Source organism: Ambystoma mexicanum, chromosome 1q, assembly GCF_040938575.1.
Source record: "Ambystoma mexicanum isolate Mex_15411 chromosome 1q, UKY_AmexF1_1, whole genome shotgun sequence".
NCBI classification, from domain to species: Eukaryota; Metazoa; Chordata; class Amphibia; order Caudata; family Ambystomatidae; genus Ambystoma; species Ambystoma mexicanum.
In genome coordinates, this window is record NC_090922.1 from 550,817,536 (window position 1) to 550,834,845 (window position 17,310).

At 44.7% G+C, this 17,310-nt stretch overlaps 1 protein-coding gene across 1 annotated transcript in view; it reads right to left on the reverse strand.

Annotated features, from left to right (window-relative positions):
- Nucleotides 1-16,705, reverse strand: part of LOC138521666 (carcinoembryonic antigen-related cell adhesion molecule 8-like) — a 179,871-nt gene extending 163,166 nt beyond the window's left edge. The window contains exon 1 of the mRNA XM_069634663.1: nt 16,364-16,705. Coding sequence (XP_069490764.1) covers nt 16,364-16,685 — 322 coding nt within the window. The 5' untranslated portion in view covers nt 16,686-16,705. The remainder of the gene's footprint in view (nt 1-16,363) is intronic.
- Nucleotides 16,706-17,310: the final 605 nt, after the last annotated feature.

Here is a 17,310-nt window from a genome sequence, read left to right on the forward strand (position 1 = left end):
ATGTGTTTGTGTTTCTAGATGCAGGAATTTTCATACTAGGTTATCTGAAGTAACACTGGCATTTCTCGGGTCTTTACTCACAATGTATTAGATTAGGCTATTGGCTGCAGGAGCGTCATTGCTAGTTGGTAACAGAAACATACAGGCCTACTTTAAACATTAAATGTTGCACCATGAACACACTCCACTGATTATTGATAGCTGTTCCTTTTTCATCTTTCTCTTTCCTTTTCCTCTGGCAATAGATGGCCATCATTGGTCAATGGCCTGGAGGTTACAATTATGTGTTGGCGTGGTGAGTTAACGGCACTCATTTGAAATATTCAGAACTTGAACACGATTTCATGATGTATCAGAGATACTGTAAGTATCTCTTTGGTCTTTTAAATGCTGCAGTAGATGTTTAAACTGGTCAGTTTAGATAATACCATTAATGGGTTGTGTCCTGTCTGTGTGTTTTCAGGGTCAGGTACATGATTGCAAAAGAACTGATTTGACCCATGCACTGCTATGATCAATTTTGTTACTGCAATTTTGTAAGTGCAGTGAATCGTTGACTCTATTATGTTAGCTGATATGTTTTATGAGAGAACAGATTATGATTGAATTATATTTTTGTTTAAAAATTGACAAAGTTGTTCAGATGAAAACAGTTGTTCAAACTAGGAGGAGGGAAATTAAGTGAATCCTCTGGAAGAGTGCATTTCAATTTTGAAAGACAGTGGTGTAGCTGTCTCACCTAGTAGACTTTGGTTGTTTCCATTGTTTGTGATGATGTTTGTGTCATGGTCATGAAGTCAGGGGCACAGGCATGCAGGGGTCGAATGCATGGCAGACCTGCGTGGACACTTCCTGGCACCTTTGGCACCAGGCTCATGAACAAAAGTAAACAAGAACATCCATTTAACACCAAAAAGCTTTTATTATGGACATAACACTTCAGATGCATTAAACTTGTACATTCCATCCATTAAACAGGATGCATTAACCTTGAACATTCCATCCATTAAGCAGTCCCAAGTGCATTCTTGGGTGTGGCTGCTAATGGATTGCCTTTGCACGTGCTCACTCTCTAGGAGTGGCAGGGTGTGGCTGGTAAGCCAGCCCTAATGGACTTGCCTACAATCTCAGCTATATAAGCTGCCCCGATCCTCAAGACAGACCCTTTGCATTATTCTGCACTTGCCAGCAGCGTAACGATCACTGTCGCCTGAGGTCAGACTTACCTTTGAAGATCCTGCTTCCTGGACATCCTGCTTCCTGCCAGCATACTTACCGAATTGGGGAAGCTGTTCTTACCTGTACATCTCTTCAGCGAACCAAGTATTCATCTTTACACTTTCTGGAAAGCCGAAATATTCATCTTGGCATCACAGCACGACACGCTCCATCGTCGACAGCAGCGCCTGCAAGGAAAAACAGAAGACAAGGTTAGACATTGAAAAAACAGTCAGTTTAAGGTTGCGCTTTGCCCTACTTTGCGCTTTTCCTTAAACCATCACTTACCTGCTGTCAAACATTGCGGTAGCATCCATCTTCCATCCTGCCGCGTCTTGCGTCTCACAGCTGCAATGAGGCCGCATTTCCATCTCAGGGAAGAAAACAGAAGAGAGACATTATTGCGGGCATAAATAGGAGCAACTTATAAAAACATTAAACAGAACGAACAGCATCACAAGGCTCAAGAAAGACTTACCAATCATAAGGAGAAGCATAGTCTCAGCTGGACTGTACTAATCCTTATCAGGGATCAGTGAAGGAACTAGATCCCATTCGACGCGCCCCTGCCAGAGGTAGCAGGACAGAGAGCTTATCTTCCATAATTCACAGGAGCCGTATCACCACGTACCACCGCTCACAGCTTTCCAGTCTGACCATGTTAGCTGCACCTGCTCATTTCCTCCAATCTGAAAAAGAAAACAAAAAAAATATATACATTTTTTTACATTTCATGCTGGGATCTCGCCTCCCCCCCGGTATGTGGCTGCGCCCCCCTGGGGGGCGCACCCCACAGTTTGAAGACCTCTGATCTAGGGCAAAACAAAAATGAACCTCGTTGTACTGCAGTGTGCATTGTACAATGATATAAAGTTAACACTAGTGATACAAAAGTAACCAAAAGTAGTAACATGACTAAGGGAAACAATGTTTCCCAGGAAAAAACAGCCTGAACAACATGTCAGTTTCCCCATGATGTATGAGCAAAAGCCAGTGTAGTGAAGCTTAAGGCTTCACTGCACTGCAAAAAGTACAGGTCAGATTAAAAAATAAAAGCAAAAGGTTTGGTGGGTTTCATAAAGATGGAAGGAAAGGTACAGAAAAGAGAAATCTTTCCTAACATATAGCACATGGCACAGACAGCTTGTGATTTTAGGGCGCATTGACATCTTGTTTGGTTGATCATGTGTGCAGCAGTAAGTTCATGTGCTAGAAATCAGTAACGTGTTGATTTGGGTCTGTTGATTACATGTGCGGCGGTTAGCTCATGCGTTGGAGATAAGTAACATATCTGTAGGATCTCCCATGGCAACCTGGGCTCTGGGGGATATACAAACCAGGGGGTTACCTATGGCAACCAACAGCTGGGCGGATATGGTGCCACATGGAACCGAATATAATATCTCTGCTCCCTCATTCCACTCGGAGCAGCAAAGATTGTTTCCGGTGTTCTCTATGGACTTGGCATCTACAAGTGCCATGTATGGAATTGACATTGGCCCTCGCTTATTTAGGATGCAATAGAGGTAAATCGACTTTTTGGTTGCATTCAATGTATTTACCACATCTGTTTGTGTTTCTAGATGCGGGAATTTTCATACTAGGTTATCTGCAGTACCACTGGCATTTCTCGGGTCTTTACTCACAATGTATTAGGTTAGGCTATTGGCTGCAGGAGCGTCATGGCTAGTTAGTAACAGAAACATACAGGGCCACATTCAAACATTAAATGTTGCTCCATGCACACACTCCACTGATTATTGATAGCTGTTCCTTTTTCATCTTTCTCTTTCCTTTTCCTCTAGCGATAGATGACCATCATTTGTCAATGGCCTGGAGATTACAATCATTTGTTGGCATGGTGAGTTAACAGCACTTGTTTGAAATATTCAGAACTTGAACACGATTCCATGATGTATCAGAGATACTGTAAATCTCTTTGGTCTTTTAAATGCTGCAGTAGATGTTTAAACTGGACAGTTTAGATAACACCATTAATGGGTTGTGTCCTGTCTGTGTGTTTTCAGGGTCGGGTAGATGATTGCACAAGAACTGATTTGACCCAGGCACTGCTATGATCAATTTTGTTACTGCAATTTTGTAAGTACAGTGAATCATTGACTCTATTATGTTGGCTGATATGTTTTATGAGAGAACAGATTATGATTGAATTATATTTTTGTTTAAAAATTGACACAGCTGTCCTGATGAAAACAGTTGTTGAAACTAGGAGGAGGGAAATTAAGTGAATACTCTGGAAGAGCTCATTTCAATTTTAGAAGACAGTGGTGTAGCGGTCTCACCTAGTAGACTATGGTTGTTTCCATTGTTTTTGATGATGTTTGTGTCATGGTCATGAAGTCAGGGGCACAGGCATGCAGGGGTCGCATGCACGGCAGACCTGCGTGGACACTTCCTGGCACCTTTGGCACCAGGCTCATGAACAAAAGTAAACAAGAACATCCATTTAACACCAAAAAGCTTTTATTATGGACATAACACTTCAGATGCATTAAACTTGTACATTCCATCCATTAAGCAGGATGCATTAACCTTGAACATTCCATCCATTAAGCAGCCCCAAGTGCATTCTTGGGTGTGGCTGCTAATGGATTGCCTTTGCACATGCTCACTCTCTAGGAGTGGCAGGGTGTGGCTGCTAATCCAGCCATAATGGGTGTGCCCACGATCTCAGCTATATAAGCTGCCCCGATCCTCAAGACAGACCCTTCACGTTATTCTGCACTTGCAAGTAGCGTAACGATCACCGTCGCCTGAGGTCAGACTTACTTTTGAAGATCCTTCTTCCTGGACTTCCCGCTTCCTGCCAGCATACTTACCAACTTGGGGAAGCTGTTCTTACCTGTACAACTCTTCAGCCAACCACGTATTCATCTTTACACTTTCCAGAAAGCTGAAATCTTCATCTTGGCAACCCAGCACGACATGCTCCATCATCGACAGCAGCGCCTGCAATGAAAAACAGAAGACAAGGTTTGACATCGAAAAAACAGTCAGTTTAAGGTTGCACGTTGCCATACTTTGCGCTTTTCCTTAAACCATCACTTACCTGCTGTCAAACATTGCTGTAGCATCCATCTTTCATCAGGCCGCGTCTGGCGTCTCACAGCTGCAATGAGGCCGCATTTCCATCTAAGGGAAGAAAACAGAAGAGAGACATTATTGCGGGCATAAATAGGAGCAACATATAAAAACATTAAACAGAACAAACAGCATCACAAGGCTCAAGAAAGACTTACCAATCATAAGGAGAAGCATAGTCGCAGCTGGACTGGACTAACCCTTATCAGGGATCAATGAAGGAACTAGATCCCATTTGACGCGCCCCTGCCAGAAGTAGCAGGACAGAGAGCTTATCTTCCATAATTCACAGGAGCAGTATCACCACGTACGACTGCTCGCAGCTTTTCTACTGAGGGAGAGGCCTGAAGGGGGTGATTCTAGTTCAGGGAGGGCTGCAACCGTGCCCCAAAGCCTCCGCAGAGACCAGGTCAGCATAACAGAACGCAAAGCCTCTAATACTGTATGCCTGGGCATTATGGAAACTTCAGGAACAGATCAGTTAGCCCTCTTAGTAGGGGACAGGAAACCAATGCATTACGTAGGGATCTTATTGCAACTCGAGAAAGAACTGAAAAATTGTCAAGACAAATGCTACAAGCACAAGCAGGACAGGTTCCACTGCCTGGAGTGACCCATTCTTCTCATTCTTCCACACTACAACAATCAACACCGGTTCCAGGAGCAGTGCCTCTAGCCCCTCCCGAACGCTTCACCGGCGACCCAAACATGTTTGCTGTATTTATGAACCCATGTCGCCTTCATTTCTTGTGCAGACCAGGAGCCTTTCCTAATGACCAAGCTAAAGTGGCGTTTGTACTCTCGTATTTAGGTGGTAGTGCGGCGGACTGGTCTATACTATTTGTATTTGTATTTATTTTGGTTTATATAGCGCTTTTACACCAAAGCGCTTCACATTATAACAGCAGGGTACATTTAACAAAACAAATTAACAATTACAGTAGAAGCAGATAACAATTATGACATTTTTGAATCAGACCAACAAAACAGCATTTAGAGCAAAAGAGAGAGGGCGAGGGGAGTGAAGTGGAGTAGTACTGGGAGGAAGAGGGAGGGAAGAGAAGGAGGAGGAGTATTGGAACGGGAGGAGTGAAGAGGGGGAGTGGAAGGAGCCGGACTTGGGGAATTTCCAACACGAGGTGGAGAAATTGTTTGCCCGCCATACTCAAGGACATGCTCTGGACAATGAGTTGTCACTCAGACAAGGGAGTCAAGATCTATTAACCTATATTGCAACCTTCAAGTGTTTTATAGCCCAGACCAACTGGCCAGAAGAGAAGAGTACTACAGTCTTTTACTGAGGTTTAGGTGGAGAACTTAAGGATGTGTTGGCGCAAGTGGTGAATCCCCTTGAGGGGTGTCCAGACTACATAGACCTGATGGTGCAACTGTATCATAGGTTGCAGAATCGGAAAATGGATTGAGCTAGATCAGAGGGACAGTCAGTTTACGTACGACCTCGTGCAAATCAGAGTAAACCACATGAACAGTAAGAGACAATGCAAATTGGTGTATTACGAAGTCCCCTCACCAAAGCAGAAAGCGAAAAAAGAAGACAACAGCAGCTTTGCTTATATTGTGGACAAGCAGGTCACTTCCTCCGGGACTGCCCGGTAAGCCACCTGAGAAAACGGTTGGGGCAAGAGACAAAACTGATGAAGAAGAAGAGGACTCAGGAAACGCCAATGCCCGGCAAGTGTAGGGGGCTGCTTGTCGAGCATGAAATAAGAATCCGTTCAGACCTCACATCTAGTCCTTCCAGTGCTTTTGGTGAATCACAATCAACCATCAAAAATACATGCCTTGGAGGCATATATTGATTGCAGAGCTGTGGGTAACTACATTGACCAAGATCTGTCTCTCTGAATAGGCCTTCCTCTCTGACAGAAGCAGAAATCGGAAAACGTCACTTCTGTGGATGGTTCTCAGCTATCATCTGGCCCAGTGACACAATACACCGAGAAAGTCAAGGTTCTGTGTCAGGACGGGCCTCAGAGGACATTACTTTCGATCTCATTGGTGCTCCTCAGTTCCAGATGATATTGGGAATGCCCTGGCTGGAGACCCCCAATCCTAGGATCGACTGGCGAAAACGAGTTCTGACATTTCCTCATGATTGTGCCGATACATGTTACAAAATAGTTGACACCAATTTGAAACCGAAGAAAGGAATCGTGTTGGGCCTCATCAGCTCCTTACCGCTTGAATACCAAGATTATCAAAAAAGAGCAAGCCAATGTTCTGCCCCCGCACAGACCCTACGATTGTCAAATAGATCTTGTACCGGACCACAGATCCCTTGCAGCCAAATTTACGCTCTGACAGAACAGGAAAATCAGTATCTTAGAAGTTACCTGGATCAGTACCTGGCAAACGGTTTCATTTGCCCGTCCAAGTCACCTGCCTCTTCGGCTTTATTCTTCAAGCCTAACAAGGAGGGGGACTTAAGAACTTGCATCGACTATTGAGCCATCACTCAGATCACAGTAAAAATCGATATCCTTTACCACTTATACCACAGCTCCTGGACCAATGAAAACATGCTCAAATCTACACAAAACTGAATTTAAGAGGAGCGTACCATCTTGTAAGAGTCAAAGAGGGAGGCGAGTGGAAAACGGCCTTCCACACAAAGTACGGCCTCTTTGAATACCAGGTCATGCCCTTCGGGCTATGCAATGCACCTGTGGCATTCCAATTATTTATGAATGATGTACTTTGTGAACTACTGGACGTTTGTGCTCTTGCTTACATTGACGACATTCTTATCTACTCAAATTCCATGACAGAACATGTAGGCCATGTCCGGGCAGACCAATTGTATGCCAAGTTGGAAAAATGTTTTTTTTCCATGTAACCAAGGTCGAGTTTCTCGGTTTCATGCTAACACCACAAGGTGTACATATGGATACACGAAAAGTGGCTGCAATCCTCCAATGGCCCACACCAACACCCACGAAAGGAGTGCAATGCGTGCTCGGATTCACCAACTTTTACCAGTTTATACCTGGGTTTTCACAAATTGTACATCCAATTACCTCCTTGTTAAAGAAAAATCAAAAGTTCCATTGGTCGACAGAAGCTGAAGAAGCCTTCCAGAAATTAAAACTAGCATTCACTACAGCACCAGTCTTTCGACACCCACGACGAGACCTACCTTACATAATTGACACAGATGCTTCAGAAATAGCCATGGGAACAGTATTGTCACAACGAGACACTGAAACAGGACAACTACACCCTGTCGCATTCTGGTCCTGCAAATGTTCAGCCCCCGAGTTGAACTACGCAATCACAGATAAGGAAATACTGGCGATTAAAGCAGCATTCAAGGCCTGGAGACATTACTTTCTTGGGGCGAGACATACGGTCACTGTCATCACGGACCACCATTACTTGCAATACTTAAAAACTGCCAAAGCACAATCCTTGCGTCAACTTCGTTGGGCTCTCTTTTCCGCTGAATACGATTTTATTATCACTTATAGACCTGGAGTACGCAATGGGAAGCAGACACTCTATCACGCATGAGTGAAGAGAAAGAGGCTTTTACAGCATCCAACCAGGTTGCCATAATTCCTGAGGAAAGGATTCAAACCAGAATAGCTGCCACCACGTGTGTGGATGACCAAAGAACCAGTTTGCAATCCCCGATGGATCAATCAACACAACAGGTGTTGATTGAGGCAAAGGCTGTTAAAAGGTAACCAGTACACCATCGAAGACAATCTACCGTATTTCCAAGGACGATTATATGTCCAAGACCAAGAACTGCAAAAGCAAATCATCACAGATTACCACAATTCATTAGTGGAAGGACACCCAGGAATAGCCAAAACTCAGGGTAAGGTAAAACAAAACTACTAGTGGCCAACCTGGCGAAAAGACATTGTCCAATTTATTGAAACCTGCGAAGTCTGTGCACAACACAAGTCTCAGAAACAGAACCCCACTGGCTTACTACATCCCCTAACAGTACCGCCAGCACCTTGGCATACCCTGTCGATGGACTTCATCTTGGATCTTCCACTCTGCAATGGATACAACACCATATTAGTTGTTGTGGATTTATTCTTCAAAATGGCCAATTTCATCCCTCTGAAGGGACTCGCAACTGCATCAACTCTTGCTTCTGTGTTCCTAAAGCAAATTGTACAATTGCATGGATTTCCATCAATATTAGTATCTGATCGTGGAACGCAATTTTTTTCTGCCTTTTGGAGAAATTGTTGTACGATTGCCAAAATCAATGTCCGGATGTCCACAAGCCATCACCCTCAAACTGATGGGCAAACTGAACGAACCAACCACATTTTAGAGCAATATCTCAGGTGTATGTTGCAACAGTCCGAGGATTCTTGGAAAAAATATACTCTGGATAGCTGAGTATGCACACAACTCCATTCTACATTGTGCACGGAGGACATCCGGGACATCAGTATTTGATCCATCCGATACCCTGGAAATGCCAGCCATAAAAAAACTTGCATAAAAGCATCACTCAGGTTCTTAAGGAGACGACAGAGTATCTGACCTAGGCTAAGGAAAGAAAAAAACTGTTTTCTGATCGACATCGGAAGGAAGCTCCCGTCTACCAGATTGGAGAAAAGGTGTGGTTAGCATCCAAATATATTCCCCTGAAGGGGCCAAGAGCTTTCCGCCCAAGATACCTGGGCCCCTATACTAAAAAGTCCATAATCATTCCGGTCGCCATGAAATTGGAGTTACCATCTCACATGAAAATTCACCCCGTATTTCATGTCTTTCTCCTCAAACCAATGAAGTCCAATACATGGCTTAGTTCTCCACCAGAGCAAGAAGTAATAGATGGAAAACCAGAATATGAATTCAAATCCATCCTGGACTCCAAGGTGGTTCGATCAAAATTGTATTATCTAATTGACTGGAAAGGTTACGGACCTCAAGACCAAACTTAGGAACCCAGTGAACATGTCCATGCTCTGCATTTAATCAGACAGTTCCATCGCAATAATCCCACCAAACCAGGACCGGGAGGAGAAATACCCTTGAGAGGGGCCTTTAGGGGGAGTGCTGTCATGGTTATTGTTAGGCAGAATCCAGTGCAGTTCCCTTAGGGAGCACTACACCAGATTAGGTTTACAGGTGAGAGCAATAAATCCCCTTTGGTATCAGTCTGTACCACAAAGATTTAGATGGTAGCTGTGGCTGAGCAGTCAGACTTATCTCAAGAGGGAGATGAGCAGTATTGAGGGTTTACACATTAGGCCTACAGTACTATGGAACAAGGAAACACTGACCAAAGCTTTGTAGTTAAAAAGTACATATATATTTATTTTATACACTTCTAAGAAAGTACATGTATCACAAGTATCAAGCAAGTTAAATTAAGTCAAGGAAAAATATACGCACTCCCTTTATGAATTGTAGACCAAGTGAACCAGAGTAAAAACTGAGCAAAACAGCACAGTGAAATCTACACACAAGGGATCCTCTAACAATTCCTCACAAGGGATGGAAAACACAAGTTATTCAGAAATAGATTCTTATAACCCCAGGCAACACTTCCCATCCATTGTGAACCAATTCAGCAAGACAGTGCATCAGTATTGGCAATACTTAAAATGAAAACTGAGCAAAATGGCATTTCACAGTGATAAGCAGTGGGAAGAAAGCGTGGTTATAAGAAAGGGGTGCACCACACAGTTCGAATGGAGAATCAATGTGGAGAAGGCAGGTCTAACAAATGGAAGCAGAGTCAGTAAGCCTGTGCCAGAGTTAGTGGTACAGGGCGAGGGCCCAGGAGCACAAATGTTCTCGTCGCTGCAGTCAAGTCTTTGGTTAACGATGTTGAAAAGGTGGATGCAGAAAGCGAAAGACAACATTAAGAGAGAGGGCGGCCAACCCAACAGGTAGGTAAAGGATTTAAAACACCTTTAGCACTACCGCGAAGAAAGGGCGGCCTGGCGGAACAGTGTACCTTAGAAATGAAGAAGTGGCTTTTGCAGTGGCGGTTGTTCCTGGCAGTTTCTGCAGATCGGGTGATCCAGCAGAGGAAGAGAGGCTCTCCTCATGGAGGAAGGTTCGAGGTACTGCACTACCCAGGGATGAAACCAGCCGCGGTGCTGCCAAACGAAGTTTAAAAGGTACGCTGCTTTTAATCGCGGTCCGGGTCGATAGCTGCCTGGCTATCTGGTCTCCTAGTGCAGGGCACTGGCGATTCGACCACGGCAGGTTCAGGAATGCGATTGCAAACTGGTTGGCCCCACCAGCTCAAGGAAAAAAGGCTCTTTCAGATGAAGATCTCCTCTCGTCGTGTGGCGAAAAGTGGTGAGACGCTGCAGCAGGGCTTCACCGGTGGTTCAGTCGTTGCAGATGTCTTTGGCTTCTCTCCTCTTCGGCTTCTTAGTTCCAGTGGCGACGTCTTGCTCTTCCAGTCCACAGTACCTGCTTTTATGCAAAAAGATCCCCATTCATACAGCCTAGCTGTCACTCACACAGTGGAGTGGTCATCTTGGTGGGAGACCCTCCAGCCTATCAGGATAGAGTGCAACCTGGGTTGCTGAGGCAACCCTGTCCAGGGGTCCTACTCCCCCTCCCACACAATGGACCCACCCCAGACTCAGTGGCTCGCCGGAAGGAGGGCGCCTGGGCAGAAGCCCGCCAAACGGACGAACAGAGGATCCCCAACCTGGGTTAGGATCGTAGAGAAAAACACGAGAAAGAAGTTATATTAAAGTTCTGGCAAATTAAACCTACCGGAGCAAAGTTAATATTAAAAAATATACCGGCGTTATGTTAGAGGCTGTCAGAAAGAGTGGTAGCCTCTAACAATGGGAAAATCCCATAGGGAAATATTCGTGGTCAAATATTTATGGTAGTAACCACTGCCACCAGCCAGAAACTTTTGAGAGAGGTACTGTAGGGTACACTCTCGAAAATGAACATAGGGGAAAAACTATTAACCCCTTCCAGTACCTCCATAGTAAGATGAGTTGTACTGGTTTAGTTCATAGGATTTGACTAGTAAAGTCAATGGGGACTTTACATGCCCTGGGAGACAGTAGTCTGTCCCAGGGAGTGGAGTCTATGTTTGGGGGTCGCTACCACACCCCTGTATCACTGCACGGAGGGTGCTGTGTAACACATGTGAATAAAGATGGTTCCTATGGGGTTGAGAATATCCCATAAGCATTAAACACAAAAATAGCCTACAACATACATAGCAAAAATGCCTAAGAGTGGGAAAAAGTGTCTCACTCTTAGCAGGTAAAAAGAAACAAACCCTTCAAATCCAGCAAAGCTTCTGGGGGACTCTATAGGTAAGGGAAATTAGCCATAGAATGAGAATTCTCCCTGACAGTCATGAAGTCAGGGGCACAGGCAAGCAGGGGTCGCATGCACAGGAGACCTGGGTGGACACTGTACTGGTGCCTCTGGCACCAGGCTCAGGAACAAAAGTAAACAAGAACATCCATTTAACACCACAAAGCTTTTATTATGGACATAGCACTTCAGATTCATTAACCTTGAAATTCCATCCATTAAGCAGGATGCATTAACCTTGAACATTCCATCCATTAAGCAGCCCCAGGTGCATTCTTGAGTGTGGCTGCTAATGGATTGCCTTCGCACGTGCTCACTCTCTAGGAGTGGCAGGGTGTGGCTGGTAAACCGGCCCCAATGGGCGTTCGCACGATCTCCGCTATATAATCTGTCCCGATCCTCAAGACAGACCCTTCGCGTTATTCTGCACTTGCAAGCAGCGTAACGCTCACCGTCACCTGTGGTCAGACTTACCTTTGAAGATCCTGCTTCCCGAACATCCTGCTTCCTGCCAGCATACTTATCAACTTGGGAAAGCTGTTCTTACTTGTACATCTCTTCAGCGAACCAAGTATTCATCTTTACACTTTCCGGGAAAGCCAAAATCTTCATCTTGTCACCACAGCACAACACGCTCCATCGTCGACAGCAGCGCCTGAAAGGAAAAAGAGAAGACAAGGTTAGACATTGAAAAAACAGTCAGTTTAAGGTTGCGCTTCACCATACTTTTCGCTTTTCCTTAAACCATCACTTACCTGCTGTCGAACATTGCATTAGCATCCATCTTCCATCCGGCCGCATCTCGCGTCTCACAGCTGCAATGAGGCCGCATTTCCATCTAAGGGAAGAAAACTGAAGAGAGACATTATTGCGGGCATAAATAGGAGCAACATATAAAGACATTAAACAGAACAAACAGCATCACAAGAGCTCAAGAAAGACTTACCAATCACAAGGAGAAACACATTTGCAGCAGTACTGGACTAATCCTTATCAGGGATCAGTGAAGGAACTAGATCCCATTTGACGCGCCCCTGCCAGAAGTAGCAGCACAGAGAGCTTATCTTCCATAATTCACAGGAGCCGTATCACCATGTACCACCGCTCACAGCTTTTCTACTGAGGGAGAGGCCTGAAGGAGGTGATTCAAGTTCAGGGAATGCTGCAACCATGCCCAAAGCCTCCGCAGAGACCAGGTGAGCGTAACAGTTTGGTTCACATCGTTGAGGATACCCACATTCAGGGTTTCATCCTTAGAATCTACATTTGTTGAGGTTCTATGTATATTAGTGTTGCACTGAGTGTACTCCATTACACATCTGCAGGATTGGATGCAGTGGGGCACATTGCATTTTGCACATTTCAGATTGCACTTTATGATATTGTATATATATGTATATCATGATGCATTTTAAATGATGAAATTGTCTATCTGTTATTTTGTAATATGTATGTCCAACAAATGTATTAGCCAGCGATGCAGGCTTTATAAAATTACACAATGATTAAATAAATAAAGTATTGCTGTGTGACAAACAAATCCTCATTCTAATTTTTGGTTTAGTACTATGTAATTTAGCCCTGGGAACGAGGCATTAGGGGCTGTCCTACCTTTTTGATTGGTTCATCCTCATATGTCTCCATTGAATTACAAAGAATGATGGTGGATTTTCAAATTAAAATCCAAGACCAGAGGAGTCAACAAAGCACTCCCCACCCCCTACTAACAGGCATACCTCTAACCACCTGCTACCTAGTAGGCCCTAGGAGTCCATACACCCATCAGATCCTTTAGATAGGAGCCCCATATAAATGGCCAGGTCCACCAGTTCCTAGTAATATGGGCATCTACATATCGTGTAGCGCTCTCCTTTCCAACTTCTGGGAAGATTGGGGTCTACAGTGCACTCGAACCACAAGACAACTAGGCTCTATGTATTAGAAAGCCGTTTATACAAGTTGACATATTGTGTGTTATATACTTGTGTTATCATGTTGCACTGTTACTCAGTACGGCTCTAATCATTTCGGCTATGCATGATGATTTATGTTACCAGCATTTCCCTTTTTATGTATGTACTAGACGTGTACACATCAATAGGAATATAGCCGACTCCAGCCGTTATTGCCCGTTCCACGAAGGGGACATAGATTGCCATTTATAACAGTCCTCCAACTACCACGTCTAATACCTCCTTGCTTCAACAGGATAGCTAGAGGACGTGGTGCTAGCCCCCATGGGAATGCACTTCATTGGAATGTAGACTAATATCGATAGGCCCTACTAACATCTATCTCTGGGCTATACATGCCAACCTCTTTAGAGACCCCTTTAGGAGTGCCCCCACATGTGTCCCTTCCCCTCCAGCTCCAATTTCTGACACCCTTAGGCTCCACAAACATAGGCAGTGGCAGCACTAGTCACGCGCTCTATAGGTAGAGCTACGATCCAGGCACTTTCCTTCTGCCTAAATGACTATATGGGATTGGGCACCCATGCCCCCCATCTGCACGAACCTTCTGGTGCCCACTCCCCATGTGGAGCACAACACTCTGTTCCAGCACGTATGCACCCTTTCAGATGCGTCTGTTGCCAACGGCAACCGTCTACAGTGTACTGTACGCATGCGCGCCACCAAGGGACACGGTTCCCTCGCGCATGCGCAGCAGTGTCCCAAATTACAGCACACCATTCTGCCTGTGCCCGTTCATGCAAGGTACCGATTCATCCCTATGCCTGAAGGATAAACTGCAATCTTGCAGCGATAATGCCCAGCCTGCTGTACTAGGTAGGTGACAACACACCCTCCCCCTTTCCCCCACACTCATCCCGGGGAGGGGGCCAATTCTAGCTGCTCCTAATAGCGGCACAGACCCCTCCTGGACCGTCACTTGTGGCTCCACTGTATTTTTGCAGGCACCAGGGCACACAAGAGGCTGATTTATCCATGCTCACAGCTTTACTGACCCTTCTGACGTTGAAACTTTCCAGCCACACAAGGTACCCCTCTCTTATTTCTATGTGACTCTGCATATCCCGAGTGGGCAATATTGTGCCAATAGGCGTGTTTCATACTTGAATGCATATATCTCTCCATCTCACCTCTCCATAGGCCTCCACCATGTCTCAACAACTGATGATCAGAACAGCCCCTGCTCCTGCACCTATCAAGTAGCCCACTATAGTGACAGTGCAGGTACCTCCTAACTATGTATACCTTAAATCTAGCTTAGCAATACACATGCTTTTGGCAAACATACCTCTCAGAGTCACAGGACTTCTATCCGCTTGTTTGTTCTTTCACCCCACCACAGCACCCTAGGACAGGAACTCCTGCCCGGTGCACCCGAGTACACCAGATTCAAGACCCCCCCGCTTCCCTTTTTCCAGGAAGACGTACTTAAGAGCAAATTTGATCACGTCAGTTCATGGCTGGGCAGCCTCTGGTCAATAGGAACCTCCTACTCTCCAGATTACAGTTTTTACTTGTATATATTCACGTATTTTAATGTATAATTAGCAGTATTTTTAGAAGAGCTGCACACTAATTGAATCCATCTTGTATGTTCCCTGCTCTAGGGAGACCCGGTCTTGGCCCAAGATGAAGGCTTACAGACCATCTTGCCAAAACGTCACAGGACGGACAACCTTTGGTGTTTGAGCAGTCCCCAGTTAGAACTACCTCTAGTTGATTCACATCGAGACGTTGACCATTGACTAGGTCACCCCTTAGCCTGGCTTCACTGACCATTTAGTGGCACAAAGAGAAAAAGACATATCAATAGAAGCTTCCAAAACACTTGCTTGTCATTGTAATAATTCTTGTCATTTTGAACATAAGAATGTATATGCAACTCTGTATACAAGCATATAATGTTTATTGAAAGTGGTTACACTTCTCTATATGTGTTTTTTGTATGTTTTTGTTCTTTCACTAGTTTTGCACACTGTTACGCACTGAAGATGTTTTGTATATAAAACAAGAGTATAAGAAAAATACAGTATATATTTAGAAAAAAAGACAAAAAATATACATGCTTTGAATGAATATTGCACTGTTTCACAAGCTAAATATTAAAATCTATGTGAGATTAGTTTTGTTGCTCCTCTACTTTTTCAATTTATGAATAGTTGGTACAGAGCAATGCCTGTAAAAACAAAAAGCGTAACAAAATAAGTATTATTTACAACAAAATGTTTGAAAATACCCAATTGTATGTGGCAGGACGCCTCCAACTGTTTCAAAAATTCCATTGGAAAGCATCACAAGCCCTCATTCTCATCTCCAGTCTGAAGCTCTTATTTCAATGATAATAGTTTCGGCTTAAAGGTAGTGCTTTCAGCGCCACCTAATAGCAAAACTTAAGATTCACTTGGCTTTTGGTATTACGGTCTGCTTTAGTACTAAATCCTTACTATCTACCTTCATGGGAAAATATGCCACCATGTGCACATTTGTGGTCAATATATGTTCATGTAGAACGATGTGCTATTCTAACCACCATTTCCATCTTTTGTGTTTTTCCAGCAAGGGGCCACAGCACTGTACCAAATTCCCACTCGTTCTGACGTCTGATGGAATCATGTTCGCTACACTCCATCTGGTGCGAAATGGCAAATTGTCTCCCGAAAATGACACACATTTGGTCTCAAGAGTTATGGACACATGAGTGTTTCTATGCCCCGCCTTGTTTCTAATCTGGACACTTAGAAATAGATTGGAATTCCGCCACTTACCATAAACTCTGAGCTGGGTGGTTCTCCGATGTTCTATGCCATTTTCGTCATTCACAAACCCCATGTATTCCCCGGTGTCACTCGTCCGGACGTCTTTGATCTGTAAGGATCCGTCTGGAAGTGCTTTCTCCCGGCCAGTGTACTGGGGGCCGTTGGTCTGTCTGGGCGTTGACGGATGGTAAACAAGGATCTTCCCTGAGTAAGTCGCTATTGTCCCCCGGTACCAGTTAAGGAACTTTACGGTTGCAGTGACTGGGGAAGGCAGAGTGACCGTCTCTCCTGCACGTGCGGTCACTTCAGGACTGGATCTCTGACCCGACATCCGCTGGAAGCAGAGACTGATCCAGACTACACAAAAGAGACGAGAAAGATGGAGATGTGATATGATATTATATTTGTATCGCGCTCGTACACAAGTGTTTCAGAGTGCGACAAGGCAAGGGAGGGGAACAGGGGAGAGCAAAACAACGATCTTACTAGGCCCAGTGACATTGAGAAGGTTGAAGTGCATGGGAAAGGGAAAGGGGAAAAGTGCATGGAAGGGAGAGAGTGGAAAGTGCAGAGCAGAGGATAAACAGATACATAATAATTAATACATACAAATAAAATAGATAATGGAGCAATAAACAAGGGTAGTGCAGCCAGCAAGTGGCAAGTGCTGTGTTTACGGCAGCAGAAATGGGTAAATCTGATAAGTGCATAAAAAGAAGAAAATGGGGGTCTGGGGAACTGTACGGGTACAGATACATTCCCCAGTGCAAGGGGTGGCCGGGAGGCAGTGTAGAAGGGTGGCAGGGTGAGCAGGTACCTGGGCCAAGGGGACAGAGGGTGGCCAGGTGCACTGTGCCAAGAGAGAGCAGATCAGCAAGGGAGAGGGGGAGCAAAGGCAGATGCAAAGAGGAAGGTCTTGAGGTGCTTCCGGAACCGGAGATGGTTCTCCTCAAGTT